The 16,376-nt window shown below is 48.6% G+C and overlaps 1 protein-coding gene across 1 annotated transcript in view; it reads right to left on the bottom strand.

Moving 5' to 3' along the window:
- Nucleotides 1–14,037: 14,037 nt before the first annotated feature.
- Nucleotides 14,038–16,376, bottom strand: part of LOC142663442 (cobalamin binding intrinsic factor-like) — a 41,412-nt gene continuing 39,073 nt past the window's right edge. Inside the window, exon 10 of the mRNA XM_075842096.1 lies at nt 14,038–14,273. Coding sequence (XP_075698211.1) covers nt 14,212–14,273 — 62 coding nt within the window. The 3' untranslated portion in view covers nt 14,038–14,211. The remainder of the gene's footprint in view (nt 14,274–16,376) is intronic.

Below are 16,376 nucleotides of genomic sequence, written 5' to 3'. Positions count from 1 at the left end.
TGTGTGGGTCAGTTATGGGGGCATTATACTGTGTGGAGGGCCGTTATGGGGGCATTATACTGTGTGGAGGACAGTTATGGGGGCATTATACTGTGTGGAGGGCAGTTATGGGGGCATTATACTGTGTGGAGGGCAGTTATAGGGGCATTATACTATGTAGAGGCAGATATGGGTGCATTATACTGTGTGGGGGCAGTTATGGGGGGCATTGTACTGTGTGGGGGCAGCTATGGGGGCATTATACTGTGGGGAGGACAGTTATGGGGGCATTATACTGTGTGGAGGACAACTATGGGGGATTATACTGTGTGGAGGACAGTTATGGGGGCATTATACTGTGTGGAGGCAGTTATGGGGGATTATACTGTGTGGAGGGCAGTTATGGAGGCATTATACGGTGTGGAGGCAGTTATGGGGCATAATACTGTGTGGAGGGCAGTTATGGGGGCATTATACTGTGTGGAGGGCAGTTATGGGGGCATTATACTGTGTGGGGGCAGTTATGGGGGTATAATACTGTGTGGAGGGCAGTTATGGGGGCATTATACTATGTAGAGGCAATTATGGGGGCATTATACTGTGTGGGTCAGTTATGGGGGCATTATACTGTGTGGAGGGCCGTTATGGGGGCATTATATTGTGTGGAGAACAGTTGTGGGGGCATTATACTGTGTGGAGGGCAGTTATGGAGGCATTATACTGTGTGGAGGGCAGTTATGGGGGCATTATACTGTGTGGAGGGCAGTTATGGGGGCATTATACTGTGTGGAGGGCAGTTATGGGGACATTATACTGTGTGGAGGACATTTATGGGGCATTATACTGTGTGGAGGGCAGTTATGGAGGGCATTATACTGTGTGGAGGGCAGTTATGGGGGCATTATACTGTGTGGGTCAGTTATGGGGGCATTATACTGTGTGGAGGGCCGTTATGGGGGCATTATACTGTGTGGAGGACAGTTATGGGGGCATTATACTGTGTGGAGGGCAGTTATGGGGGCATTATACTGTGTGGAGGGCAGTTATAGGGGCATTATACTATGTAGAGGCAGATATGGGTGCATTATACTGTGTGGGGGCAGTTATGGGGGGCATTGTACTGTGTGGGGGCAGCTATGGGGGCATTATACTGTGGGGAGGACAGTTATGGGGGCATTATACTGTGTGGAGGACAACTATGGGGGATTATACTGTGTGGAGGACAGTTATGGGGGCATTATACTGTGTGGAGGCAGTTATGGGGGATTATACTGTGTGGAGGGCAGTTATGGAGGCATTATACGGTGTGGAGGCAGTTATGGGGCATAATACTGTGTGGAGGGCAGTTATGGGGGCATTATACTGTGTGGAGGGCAGTTATGGGGGCATTATACTGTGTGGGGGCAGTTATGGGGGTATAATACTGTGTGGAGGGCAGTTATGGGGGCATTATACTATGTAGAGGCAATTATGGGGGCATTATACTGTGTGGGTCAGTTATGGGGGCATTATACTGTGTGGAGGGCCGTTATGGGGGCATTATATTGTGTGGAGAACAGTTGTGGGGGCATTATACTGTGTGGAGGGCAGTTATGGAGGCATTATACTGTGTGGAGGGCAGTTATGGGGGCATTATACTGTGTGGAGGGCAGTTATGGGGGCATTATACTGTGTGGAGGGCAGTTATGGGGACATTATACTGTGTGGAGGACATTTATGGGGCATTATACTGTGTGGAGGGCAGTTATGGAGGGCATTATACTGTGTGGAGGCAGTTATGGAGGGCAGTTATGGAGGGCATTATACTGTGTGGAGGGCAGTTATGGGGGCATTATACTGTGTGGGTCAGTTATGGGGGCATTATACTGTGTGGAGGGCCGTTATGGGGGCATTATACTGTGTGGAGGACAACTATGGGGGATTATACTGTGTGGAGGACAGTTATGGGGGGATTATACTGTGTGGAGGGCAGTTATGAGGGCATTATACTGCGTGGAGGCAGTTATGGAGGGTGTCATGGGGTTCGTTACGTTAATACACGATCAACAGAGCCAGTGACGACAGGGTAACTCCAACAGGGTTTATTGCATCCAATGTTGACAGAACAAGTCACGTTCAATGCAGGAACAACACACAGTCCACAAAATAAGGTAGTCACAGGAACATCTTCAGAGTGCTGGCCTCAGCTTCAGCTCTCCTTCAGGTCTAAATCCAGAAGATCTCCATCCTCCCCAGGACAAGCCCTTATATCCACTCAGGGGGAGGAACATCTTGGCAGTTTCTAGTCACCATCATTATAATGGCTTTAGTTTCTATATCTACTGTCTGTAAGTGAGTTGTGGTCCTTTGTGCTATTATGTGGATTGCCACAGCCGGGATGAGGACACAATGGGGAAGATAATTAGATCAGCTTTGTTTGCTGGTCTGCACCTGAGCTGAATATAACTGTGGTGTCTCCTGATGACCCCCTGTGGAGCCCAGACAATGAGAACACTTTATGTCTTGTGGACTTCACCTCTGACTCGTCTGATTGTCCATAGGCTGGAGACATGACCTGTGGTACTTGATTAGAGAGTCATCCCTCTCTGCTGAGGACTCACAATAAACCACACATAATGCACCATCACAACCTCTCCCCTCATATAATAAGTGAGCTGGCCATGTGGCCTACACAGGCCGCTGGCCACCTCACTCATAAGCCACTTATTACAGTTCAATAAGAACAGTCCACAGGCTGTAAAGAAAGTCCAGTGCACATGTACATCCGGGGCAATGTCTGGAAACACCACCACAAAGTTCAAGACACTTCCACAAAAGTTCCACGTCATCTGTTCGCTTTTAAAGAGCTGATCCGGTGGCCTACAGGACAGTTTAGCCTGTGAGATGGAGTCTCTGGGGTCAGGGGGTTTCTTGGGACCTTTTATCCAGTTTACAGGTTTCTGCAGACTCCACATGGACCATCCAGACACCCTCCTCCCCAGTGCATCCCACCACCATATATTGGGTAATGCTGGCATACTATCTGACCCATCACCCAGGCAAAGATCATACCAAAATATATAGTCACTGTTCAGAATTGTAGTGAGTCCTGAGAATTTGGTGGCAGTAGAGGGGGAGATAGAAGTCAAACCGTTTTTAGAAAACAAGGGCCTTGGGCATATTTGAAAAGGGTCTGAAGTCTCACCATCATGAAGGTCACCACTGCTGTTGGGACCAGTGTCTTGTTGTCCTTCGCAGACCTGCTCCTCCAATGCTCCTTCTTCCACCTTAGAACTCGCTGACACTCCAGTGTCATCCTCATGCATGTTGGAAGACTGTGCGCCTGGAGAGTCCATACTGACCGTAATATCCACAACATCATTGGACAAAGACAAATCAGACCTCAAGGTAACAATACAGTTGGGTTCCTCAACCTCTTGGAAATCCTGGGGTGAAGGGAATGCAGGAAACACATCGCCAGGAGAAGCACAAACATCATTGCTCACTAGTGGGGCTGTATCGTGTGACTTAACCTCAGTTGGGCTTTCAGAACTGGCACTGGTGATCTCAGTGGCAAAGGTTTCAGGAGGTCCAGTGCTAGCCATATCGCCTGTGTCCTCATCATCCACACCAGTGCTAGTTATATCTCCTGTATCTTTATCATCCACACGAATGCTAGCCACATCTCCTGCATCTTCATCATCCACAGGACCCGTTTCTGCAGATACACTGACATTCTCTGTATGCACTCCTTCCGGTCCTGAATCAAGCCCAGAATCCTTTACTTCTTCCTGGTGCTCCCATGTCTTATGGTATAAGCTGCCCACAGACGTCACATCACTCACCTCAGGACACTCTGGAGCCTTCTCTGGAGATTTGCAGCGATCCGAGCCTGGAGCACCTGCACAATCCTTATAACACTGTGCTGGCCGTTCACACCATGTTTGCGGCACCTCTCGCTCCGCTGTTGCCAGACACCAATTCCAGTCCCAGTCCCAGAACTTATCATCCTTGGAGGCCAAACATCCCAGAGCATCCATGGTCTCCTGGTGCAACTCCCGAGCTCGCACAAGGACTTGTTCCTTCCTTGCCATAGTTAGAGCCTTATCCCAAGCCCAACATTCAATGTCTTCTGTAAACTTTGGTCCAAGGCAGTCCATTGCCTCCTGGTAAAATACAATTGCTCTCCTCACGATAGACATCCTGGTGTGCAGACCTCTGTCCATCTCTCCTGCACTCTGTTGATCCCACTTCTGACACCAGTTGTCATGGGGTTCGTTACGTTAATACACGATCAACAGAGCCAGTGACGACAGGGTAACTCCAACAGGGTTTATTGCATCCAATGTTGACAGAACAAGTCACGTTCAATGCAGGAACAACACACAGTCCACAAAATAAGGTAGTCACAGGAACATCTTCAGAGTGCTGGCCTCAGCTTCAGCTCTCCTTCAGGTCTAAATCCAGAAGATCTCCATCCTCCCCAGGACAAGCCCTTATATCCACTCAGGGGGAGGAACATCTTGGCAGTTTCTAGTCACCATCATTATAATGGCTTTAGTTTCTATATCTACTGTCTGTAAGTGAGTTGTGGTCCTTTGTGCTATTATGTGGATTGCCACAGCCGGGATGAGGACACAATGGGGAAGATAATTAGATCAGCTTTGTTTGCTGGTCTGCACCTGAGCTGAATATAACTGTGGTGTCTCCTGATGACCCCCTGTGGAGCCCAGACAATGAGAACACTTTATGTCTTGTGGACTTCACCTCTGACTCGTCTGATTGTCCATAGGCTGGAGACATGACCTGTGGTACTTGATTAGAGAGTCATCCCTCTCTGCTGAGGACTCACAATAAACCACACATAATGCACCATCACAGAGGGCAGTTATGGAGGGCATTATACTGTGTGGAGGACAGTTATGGGGGCATTATACTGTGTGGAGGACAGTTATGGGGGCATTATACTGTGTGTAGGGCAGTTATGGGGGCATTATACTGTGTGGAGAACAGTTGTGGGGCATTATACTGTGTGGAGGACAGTTTTGGGGGCATTATACTTTGTGGAGGGCAGTTATGGAGGGCATTATACTGTGTGGAGGGCAGTTATGGGGGCATTATACGGTGTGGAGGGCAGTTATGGGGGCATTATACTGTGTGGGGGCAGTTATGGGGGCATTATACTGTGTGGAGGGCAGTTATGGGGGCATTATACTGTGTGGAGGGCAGTTATGGGGGCATTATACTGTATGGTGGGCAGTTATGGGGGCATTATACTGTGTGGAGGGCAGTTATGGGGGCATTATACTGTGTGGAGGGCAGTTATGGGGGCATTATACTGTATGGTGGACATTTATGGGGCATTATACTGTGTGGAGGGCAGTTATGGAGGGCATTATACTGTGTGGAGGCAGTTATGGAGGGCAGTTATGGAGGGCATTATACTGTGTGGAGGGCAGTTATGGGGCATTATACTGTGTGGAGAACAGTTGTGGGGCATTATACTGTGTGGAGGACAGTTTTGGGGGCATTATACTTTGTGGAGGGCAGTTATGGAGGGCATTATACTGTGTGGAGGGCAGTTATGGGGGCATTATACTGTGTGGAGGGCAGTTATGGGGGCATTATACTGTGTGGGGGCAGTTATGGGGGCATTATACTGTGTGGAGGGTAGTTATAGGGGCATTATACTGTGTGGAGGGCAGTTATGGGGGCATTATACTGTGTGGAGGGCAGTTATGGGGGCATTATACTGTATGGTGGACATTTATGGGGCATTATACTGTGTGGAGGGCAGTTATGGAGGGCATTATACTGTGTGGAGGCAGTTATGGAGGGCAGTTATGGAGGGCATTATACTGTGTGGAGGGCAGTTATGGGGGCATTATACTGTGTGGGTCAGTTATGGGGGCATTATACTGTGTGGAGGGCCGTTATGGGGGCATTTTACTGTGTGGAGGACAACTATGGGGGATTATACTGTGTGGAGGGCAGTTATGAGGGCATTATACTGCGTGGAGGGCAGTACACTGTGTGGGGGTCAGCTATGGGGTATTATACTGTGTGGAGGGCAGTTATGGGGGCATTATACTGTGTGGAGGCAGTTATGGGGGCATTATACTGTGTGGAGGGCTGTTATGGGGGCATTATACTGTGTGGAGGGCCGTTATGGGGGCATTATACTGTGTGGAGAACAGTTGTGGGGGCATTATACTGTGTGGAGGACATTTATGGGGCATTATACTGTGTGGAGGGCAGTTATGGAGGGCATTATACTGTGTGGAGGCAGTTATGGAGGGCAGTTATGGAGGGCATTATACTGTGTGGAGGGCAGTTATGGGGGCATTATACTGTGTGGGTCAGTTATGGGGGCATTATACTGTGTGTAGGGTAGTTATAGGGGCATTATACTGTGTGGAGGCAGTTATGGGGGCATTATACTGTGTGTAGGGTAGTTATAGGGGCATTATACTGTGTGGAGGGCAGTTATGGGGGCATTATACTGTGTGGAGGTAGTTATGGGGGCATTATACTGTGTGGGGGCAGTTATGGGGACATTATACTGTGTGGAGGGCAGTTATGGGGGCATTATACTGTGTGGGTCAGTTATGGGGGCATTATACTGTGTGGAGGACAGTTTTGGGGGCATTATACTTTGTGGAGGGCAGTTATGGAGGGCATTATACTGTGTGGAGGGCAGTTATGGGGGCATTATACTGTGTGGAGGGCAGTTATGGGGGCATTATACTGTGTGGGGGCAGTTATGGGGGCATTATACTGTGTGGAGGGCAGTTATGGGGGCATTATACTGTGTGGAGGGCAGTTATGGGGGCATTATACTGTGTGGTGGGCAGTTATGGGGGCATTATACTGTGTGGAGGGCAGTTATGGGGGCATTATACTGTGTGGAGGGCAGTTATGGGGGCATTATACTGTGTGGAGGGAAGTTATGGGGGCATTATACTGTGTGGAGGGCAGTTATGGGGGCATTATACTGTGTGGTGGGCAGTTATGGGGGCATTATACTGTGTGGAGGGCAGTTATGGGGGCATTATACTGTATGGAGGGCAGTTATGGGGGCATTATACTGTGTGGAGGGCAGTTATGGGGGCATCATACTGGGTGGAGGGCAAATATGGGGGCATTATACTGTGTGGAGGGCAGTTATGGGGGCATTATACTGTTTGGAGGACAGTTATGGGGGCATTATACTGTGTGGAGGTAGTTATGGGGGCATTATACTGTGTGGAGGGCAGTTATGGGGGCATTATACTGTGTGGAGGGTAGTTATAGGGGCATTATACTGTGTGGAGGACAGTTATGGGGCATTATACTGTGTGGAGGCAGTTATGGGGACATTATACTGTGTGGAGGGCAGTTATGGGGGCATTATACTGTGTGGAGGCAGTTATGGGGCCATTATACTGTGTAGAGGCAGTTATAGGAGCATTATACTGTGTGGAGGCAGTTATGGGACATTATACTGTGTGGAGGGCAGTTATGGGACATTATACTGTATGGAGGGCAGTTATGGGGGCATTATACTGTGTGGAGGCAGTTATGGGGGCATTATACTGTGTGGAGGGCAGTTATGAGGTATTATACTGTGTGGAGGGCAGTTATGGGGGCATTATACTGTGTGGAGGGCAGTTATGGGGGCATTATACTGTGTGGAGGGCAGTTATGAGGTATTATACTGTGTGGAGGGCAGTTATGGGGACATTATACTGTGTGGAGGGCAGTTATGGAGGCATTATACTGTGTGGAGGCAGTTATGGGGGATTATACTGTGTGGAGGGCAGTTATGGAGGCATTATACGGTGTGGAGGCAGTTATGTTGGCATAATACTGTGTGGAGGGCAGTTATGGGGGCATTATACTATGTAGAGGCAGTTATGGGGGCATTATATTGTGTGGAGGCAGTTATGGGGGCATTATACTGTGTGTAGGGTAGTTATAGGGGCATTATACTGTGTGGAGGACAGTTATGGGGGCATTATACTGTGTGTAGGGTAGTTATAGGGGCATTATACTGTGTGGAGGCAGTTATGGGGGCATTATACTGTGTGTAGGGTAGTTATAGGGGCATTATACTGTGTGGAGGACAGTTATGGGGGCATTATACTGTGTGTAGGGTAGTTAAAGGGGCATTATACTGTGTGGAGGCAGTTATGGGGGCATTATACTGTGTGTAGGGTAGTTATAGGGGCATTATACTGTGTGGAGGGCAGTTATGGGGGCATTATACTGTGTGGAGGTAGTTATGGAGGCATTATACTGTGTGGGGGCAGTTATGGGGACATTATACTGTGTGGAGGGCAGTTATGGGGGCATTATACTGTGTGGAGGTAGTTATGGGGGCATTATACTTTGTGGAGGGCAGTTATGGGGGCATTATACTGTGTGTAGGGTAGTTATAGGGGCATTATACTGTGTGGAGGACAGTTATGGGGCATTATACTGTGTGGAGGCAGTTATGGGGACATTATACTGTGTGGAGGCAGTTATGGGGGCATTATACTGTGTGGAGGCAGTTATAGGAGCATTATACTGTGTGGAGGCAGTTATGGGGGATTATACTGTGTGGAGGGCAGTTATGGGGGATTATACTGTGTGGAGGGCAGTTATGGAGGCATTATACGGTGTGGAGGCAGTTATGGGGGCATAATACTGTGTGGAGGGCAGTTATGGGGGCATTATACTATGTAGAGGCAGTTATGGGGGCATTATACTGTGTGGAGGCAGTTATGGGGGCATAATACTGTGTGGAGGGTAGTTATAGGGGCATTATACTGTGTGGAGGACAGTTATGGGGGCATTATACTGTGTGGAGGGCAGTTATGGGGGCATTATACTGTGTGGAGGGCAGTTATAGGGGCATTATACTATGTAGAGGCAGATATGGGTGCATTATACTGTGTGGGGGCAGTTATGGGGGGCATTGTACTGTGTGGGGGCAGCTATGGGGGCATTATACTGTGGGGAGGACAGTTATGGGGGCATTATACTGTGTGGAGGACAACTATGGGGGATTATACTGTGTGGAGGACAGTTATGGGGGCATTATACTGTGTGGAGGCAGTTATGGGGGATTATACTGTGTGGAGGGCAGTTATGGAGGCATTATACGGTGTGGAGGCAGTTATGGGGCATAATACTGTGTGGAGGGCAGTTATGGGGGCATTATACTGTGTGGAGGGCAGTTATGGGGGCATTATACTGTGTGGGGGCAGTTATGGGGGTATAATACTGTGTGGAGGGCAGTTATGGGGGCATTATACTATGTAGAGGCAATTATGGGGGCATTATACTGTGTGGGTCAGTTATGGGGGCATTATACTGTGTGGAGGGCCGTTATGGGGGCATTATATTGTGTGGAGAACAGTTGTGGGGGCATTATACTGTGTGGAGGGCAGTTATGGAGGCATTATACTGTGTGGAGGGCAGTTATGGGGGCATTATACTGTGTGGAGGGCAGTTATGGGGGCATTATACTGTGTGGAGGGCAGTTATGGGGACATTATACTGTGTGGAGGACATTTATGGGGCATTATACTGTGTGGAGGGCAGTTATGGAGGGCATTATACTGTGTGGAGGCAGTTATGGAGGGCAGTTATGGAGGGCATTATACTGTGTGGAGGGCAGTTATGGGGGCATTATACTGTGTGGAGGCAGATATGGGGGCATTATACTGTGTGGAGGCAGTTATGGGGGCATTATACTGTGTGGAGGGCAGTTATGGGGGCATTATACTGTGTGGAGGACAGTTATGGGGGCATTATACTGTGTGGAGGGCCGTTATGGGGGCATTATACTGTGTGGAGGACAACTATGGGGGATTATACTGTGTGGAGGACAGTTATGGGGGGATTATACTGTGTGGAGGGCAGTTATGAGGGCATTATACTGCGTGGAGGCAGTTATGGAGGGCAGTTATGGAGGGCATTATACTGTGTGGAGGACAGTTATGGGGGCATTATACTGTGTGGAGGACAGTTATGGGGGCATTATACTGTGTGGAGGGCAGTTATGGGGGCATTATACTGTGTGGAGAACAGTTGTGGGGCATTATACTGTGTGGAGGACAGTTTTGGGGGCATTATACTTTGTGGAGGGCAGTTATGGAGGGCATTATACTGTGTGGAGGGCAGTTATGGGGGCATTATACTGTGTGGAGGGCAGTTATGGGGGCATTATACTGTGTGGGGGCAGTTATGGGGGCATTATACTGTGTGGAGGGCAGTTATGGGGGCATTATACTGTGTGGAGGGCAGTTATGGGGGCATTATACTGTATGGTGGGCAGTTATGGGGGCATTATACTGTGTGGAGGGCAGTTATGGGGGCATTATACTGTGTGGAGGGCAGTTATGGGGGCATTATACTGTATGGTGGACATTTATGGGGCATTATACTGTGTGGAGGGCAGTTATGGAGGGCATTATACTGTGTGGAGGCAGTTATGGAGGGCAGTTATGGAGGGCATTATACTGTGTGGAGGGCAGTTATGGGGGCATTATACTGTGTGGGTCAGTTATGGGGGCATTATACTGTGTGGAGGGCCGTTATGGGGGCATTATACTGTGTGGAGGACAACTATGGGGGATTATACTGTGTGGAGGGCAGTTATGAGGGCATTATACTGTGTGGAGGGCAGTACACTGTGTGGGGGTCAGCTATGGGGTATTATACTGTGTGGAGGGCAGTTATGGGGGCATTATACTGTGTGGAGGCAGTTATGGGGGCATTATACTGTGTGGAGGGCAGTTATGGGGGCATTATACTGTGTGGAGGGCCGTTATGGGGGCATTATACTGTGTGGAGAACAGTTGTGGGGGCATTATACTGTGTGGAGGACAGTTATGGGGGCATTATACTGTGTGGAGGACATTTATGGGGCATTATACTGTGTAGAGGGCAGTTATGGGGGCATTATACTGTGTGGAGGACAGTTATGGGGGCATTATACTGTGTGGAGGGCAGTTATGGGGGCATTATACTGTGTGGAGGGCAGTTATGGGGGGATTATACTGTGTGGGGGCAGTTATGGGGGCATTATACTGTGTGGAGGGCAGTTATGGAGGGCATTATACTGTGTGGAGGCAGTTATGGAGGGCAGTTATGGAGGGCATTATACTGTGTGGAGGGCAGTTATGGGGGCATTATACTGTGTGGGTCAGTTATGGGGGCATTATACTGTGTGGAGGACAGTTTTGGGGGCATTATACTTTGTGGAGGGCAGTTATGGAGGGCATTATACTGTGTGGAGGGCAGTTATGGGGGCATTATACTGTGTGGAGGGCAGTTATGGGGGCATTATACTGTGTGGGGGCAGTTATGGGGGCATTATACTGTGTGGAGGGCAGTTATGGGGGCATTATACTGTGTGGTGGGCAGTTATGGGGGCATTATACTGTGTGGAGGGCAGTTATGGGGGCATTATACTGTGTGGGAGGCAGTTATGGGGGCATTATACTGTGTGGATGCAGTTATGGGGGCATTATACTGTGTGGAGGGCAGTTATGGGGGCATTATACTGTGTGGAGGCAGTTATGGGGCATTATACTGTGTGGAGGCAGTTATGGGGGCATTATACTGTGTGGAGGGCAGTTATGGGGCATTATACTGTGTGGAGGGCAGTTATGGGGGCATTATACTGTGTGGAGGGCAGTTATGGGGGCATTATACTGTGTGGAGGGCAGTTATGGGGGCATTATACTGTGTGGAGGGCAGTTATGGGGGCATTATACTGTGTGGAGGGCAGTTATGGGGGCATTATACTGTGTGGAGGGCAGTTATGGGGGCATTATACTGTGTGGAGGGCAGTTATGGGGGCATTATACTGTGTGGAGGGCAGTTATGGGGGCATTATACTGTGTGGAGGGCAGTTATGGGGGCATTATACTGTGTGGAGGGCAGTTATGGGGGCATCATACTGGGTGGAGGGCAAATATGGGGGCATTATACTGTGTGGAGGGCAGTTATGGGGGCATTATACTGTTTGGAGGACAGTTATGGGGGTAATATACTGTGTGGGGGCAGCTATGAGGCGCTTTATACTGTTTGGAGGGCAGTTATAGGGCATTATACTGTGTGGGGGCAGATATAAGGGGCTTTATACTGTGTGGGGGCAGCTATGGGGACATTATGATGTGTGGGGGAAGCTATGGGGCATTATACTGTGTGGTGGGCAGTTATGGGGGCATTATACTGTGTGGAGGGCAGTTATGGGGGCATTATACTGTGTGGAGGGCAGTTATGGGGGCATTATACTGTATGGTGGACATTTATGGGGCATTATACTGTGTGGAGGGCAGTTATGGAGGGCATTATACTGTGTGGAGGCAGTTATGGAGGGCAGTTATGGAGGGCATTATACTGTGTGGAGGGCAGTTATGGGGGCATTATACTGTGTGGGTCAGTTATGGGGGCATTATACTGTGTGGAGGGCCGTTATGGGGGCATTATACTGTGTGGAGGGCAGTTATGGAGGGCATTATACTGTGTGGAGGCAGTTATGGAGGGCAGTTATGGAGGGCATTATACTGTGTGGAGGGCAGTTATGGGGGCATTATACTGTGTGGGTCAGTTATGGGGGCATTATACTGTGTGGAGGACAGTTTTGGGGGCATTATACTTTGTGGAGGGCAGTTATGGAGGGCATTATACTGTGTGGAGGGCAGTTATGGGGGCATTATACTGTGTGGAGGGCAGTTATGGGGGCATTATACTGTGTGGGGGCAGTTATGGGGGCATTATACTGTGTGGAGGGCAGTTATGGGGGCATTATACTGTGTGGTGGGCAGTTATGGGGGCATTATACTGTGTGGAGGGCAGTTATGGGGGCATTATACTGTGTGGGAGGCAGTTATGGGGGCATTATACTGTGTGGATGCAGTTATGGGGGCATTATACTGTGTGGAGGGCAGTTATGGGGGCATTATACTGTGTGGAGGCAGTTATGGGGCATTATACTGTGTGGAGGCAGTTATGGGGGCATTATACTGTGTGGAGGGCAGTTATGGGGCATTATACTGTGTGGAGGGCAGTTATGGGGGCATTATACTGTGTGGAGGGCAGTTATGGGGGCATTATACTGTGTGGAGGGCAGTTATGGGGGCATTATACTGTGTGGAGGGCAGTTATGGGGGCATTATACTGTGTGGAGGGCAGTTATGGGGGCATTATACTGTGTGGAGGGCAGTTATGGGGGCATTATACTGTGTGGAGGGCAGTTATGGGGGCATTATACTGTGTGGAGGGCAGTTATGGGGGCATTATACTGTGTGGAGGGCAGTTATGGGGGCATTATACTGTGTGGAGGGCAGTTATGGGGGCATCATACTGGGTGGAGGGCAAATATGGGGGCATTATACTGTGTGGAGGGCAGTTATGGGGGCATTATACTGTTTGGAGGACAGTTATGGGGGTAATATACTGTGTGGGGGCAGCTATGAGGCGCTTTATACTGTTTGGAGGGCAGTTATAGGGCATTATACTGTGTGGGGGCAGATATAAGGGGCTTTATACTGTGTGGGGGCAGCTATGGGGACATTATGATGTGTGGGGGAAGCTATGGGGCATTATACTGTGTGGTGGCTGTGTCAGGGAGGTTATTATATACAGCAGTATACAGCAAACTCAGGGGATAAATATTAATTCAACGGCAGGATTGTGGGGCGTGGCCTAAATAAAAAATGGGGTGTGGCCTAAATACTCGTTTATTAATCGTAATCGAGGCTACATGTTCAATTAATCGTGGTTTTGGACATAATCGCCCATCCCTACCATACACTTAGATGAAAGTCAGGTGATCCCGCCATTGTCGTCAGTGACGCGCAGCAGACTATCTAATGTGTATGAGTGTATATCGTCTCTCCCGCAACGGCAGATGTCTGACAGCGGCTTCTCCCTGAAAAAACACATGCCCACTTAAAAGAACTGAGGGTGCATGTATATGGGGAAGTCGGGAGGAATAGCAAATGAGCATTTGGACAGGAGCAGCATAGTGAAGACCCGGGTATGACAGTCCTATAGGCACATGTACTTTAATAATTGTAGACACTTATAATAGTCCAATTATTTTACTTACAATCATATTTGGTTTACAACATGAATATATACTGGACATACTGCAAGAAACTTCATTCGTTCAAGAAATCGTGTGAGACAAAACGGTCTGGCAATATTACAATCTTGTATACACCGGCAAAAATAATATCTGACATGGAGGCAAATAAGGAAAGGAAATAATCAGTATTTGCTAAAGATGGCCAGAATGTGCTCCTTGTTTTTGGGCTTGAACGTGCCGACACCTGCGAAGAAACATGCCAAAAAATTACAATGTGTATTTTGTATATACATATATATATATATATATATACACACACACAGTACTGAGTAGAAGTTTTAGGCGGTTGTGGAAAAATGCTGCAAAGTAAGAATGTTTCCAAAAAGTTAATAGTTTTTTCTATCAATTGACAAAGTGAATAAACAGAAGAAAATTCTAAGTCAAATCAATATTTGGTGTGACCACCCTTTGCCTTCAGTACAGTATAAATTCTTCTAGGTACTTGCACAAAGTTTTTGAAGGAAATCGGCAGGAAGGTCGTTCCAAACATCTTGGAGAACTAACCGCAGATCTTCTGTGGATGTCGCTACCTCAAATCCTTCTGTCACTTCATATAATCCCAGACAGGCTCGATGATGTTGAGATCAGGGCTCTGTGGGGGCATATCATCACGTCCAGGGCACTGTGGGGCCATATCATCACGTCCAGGGCTCTGTGGGGCCATATCATCACGTCCAGGGCTCTGTGGGGGCCATATCATCACGTACAGTGCTCTGTGGGGGCCATATCATCACATCCAGGGCTCTGTGGGGCCATATCATCACATCCAGGGCTCTGTGGGGCCATATCATCATGTCCAGGGCTCTGTGGGGGCCATATCATCACGTACAGGGCTCTGTGGGGCCATATCATCACGTACAGGGCTCTGTGGGGCCATCTCATCACGCCCAGGGCTCTATGGGGCCATATCATCATGTCCAGGGCTCTGTGGGGGCCATATCATCACGTACAGGGCTCTGTGGGGCCATATCATCACGTACAGGGCTCTGTGGGGCCATCTCATCACGCCCAGGGCTCTATGGGGCCATATCATCACGTCCAGGGCTCTGTGGGGCCATATCATCATGTCCAGGGCTCTGTGGGGCCATATCATCACGTCCAGGGCTCTGTGGGGGCCATATCATCACGTACAGGCCTCTGTGGGGCCATATCATCACGTTAAGGTCTCTGTGGGGCCATATCATCACATCCAGGGCTCTGTGGGCCATATCATCACGTCCAGGGCTCTGTGGGGCCATATCATCACGTCCAGGGCTCTGTGGGGGCCATATCATTACGTCCAGGGCTCCTTGTTCTTCTCTACACTGAAGATAGTTCTTAATGACATTGGCTGGATGTTTGGTGTCGTTCTTCTGCTGCAGAATAAATTTGGAGCCAATCAGACGCCTCCCTGATGGTATTGCATAATGGATAAGTATCTGCCTGTATTTCTCAGCATTGAGGACACCATTTGTCCTGATCACGTCCCCAACTCCATTTGCTAAAATGCAGCCCCAAACTTGTAAAGACCCTCAACCATGCTTCACTGATGCCTGCAGACCCTCATTATTGTATCGTTCTCCAGGACCCTCCATCATGCTTCACTGCTGCCTGCAAACACTCATTATTGTACCGCTCTCCAGCCCATCGGCGAACAAACTTCCTTCTGTTACATCCAAATATTAGTCCAGAGCACCTGCTTTTCCTATTTTTCTGCATCAAAGGTATGGCATACTGTACCATTTTTCCATGAAGACCACTTCTGGCCAGACTTCTCCGAACTGTAGATGGGTGTACCTGGGTTCCAATGGTTTTTGCCAGGTCTGAGCTGATGGCACTGCTGGACATCTTCTGATTTCGAAAGGGAGGTAAGCATGATGTGTCTTTGATCTGCTGCACTAAGTTTCCTTGGCCGACCACTGCGTCTATGGTCCTAAACGTCGTTCCTTTGTGCTTCTTCAAAAGAGCTTGAATAGCACATCTTGAAACCCCAGTCTGGTTTCTTATCTTAGCCTGGGTGAGACCTTGCTGATGCAGTATAACTACCTTGTGTCTTGTTGCTGTGCTCAGTCTTGCCATGGTGGACCTGTGACATGACACTATCTTCCACAACCTCACCTTTGTAGCAGAGTTTGACTGTTCCTCGGTTTTAAGCCTCCTACACAGTGGTTTCTGTTACAGTTAATGACTGTGTTTCAACCTTTATATAAAAATGATGATCATTATTACATGTTTAGTATAATTGGTTATTCATACACCTGAATAAAATCCTACAAAATCCATGACTTTGTGCAACTGTAACTAGAAG

Source organism: Rhinoderma darwinii, chromosome 11 (genome assembly GCF_050947455.1).
Source record: "Rhinoderma darwinii isolate aRhiDar2 chromosome 11, aRhiDar2.hap1, whole genome shotgun sequence".
Classification (NCBI taxonomy): Eukaryota; Metazoa; Chordata; class Amphibia; order Anura; family Rhinodermatidae; genus Rhinoderma; species Rhinoderma darwinii.
Note: the sequence above shows the minus strand (reverse complement) of the source record. Positions and strands in the feature narration are given on the sequence as shown.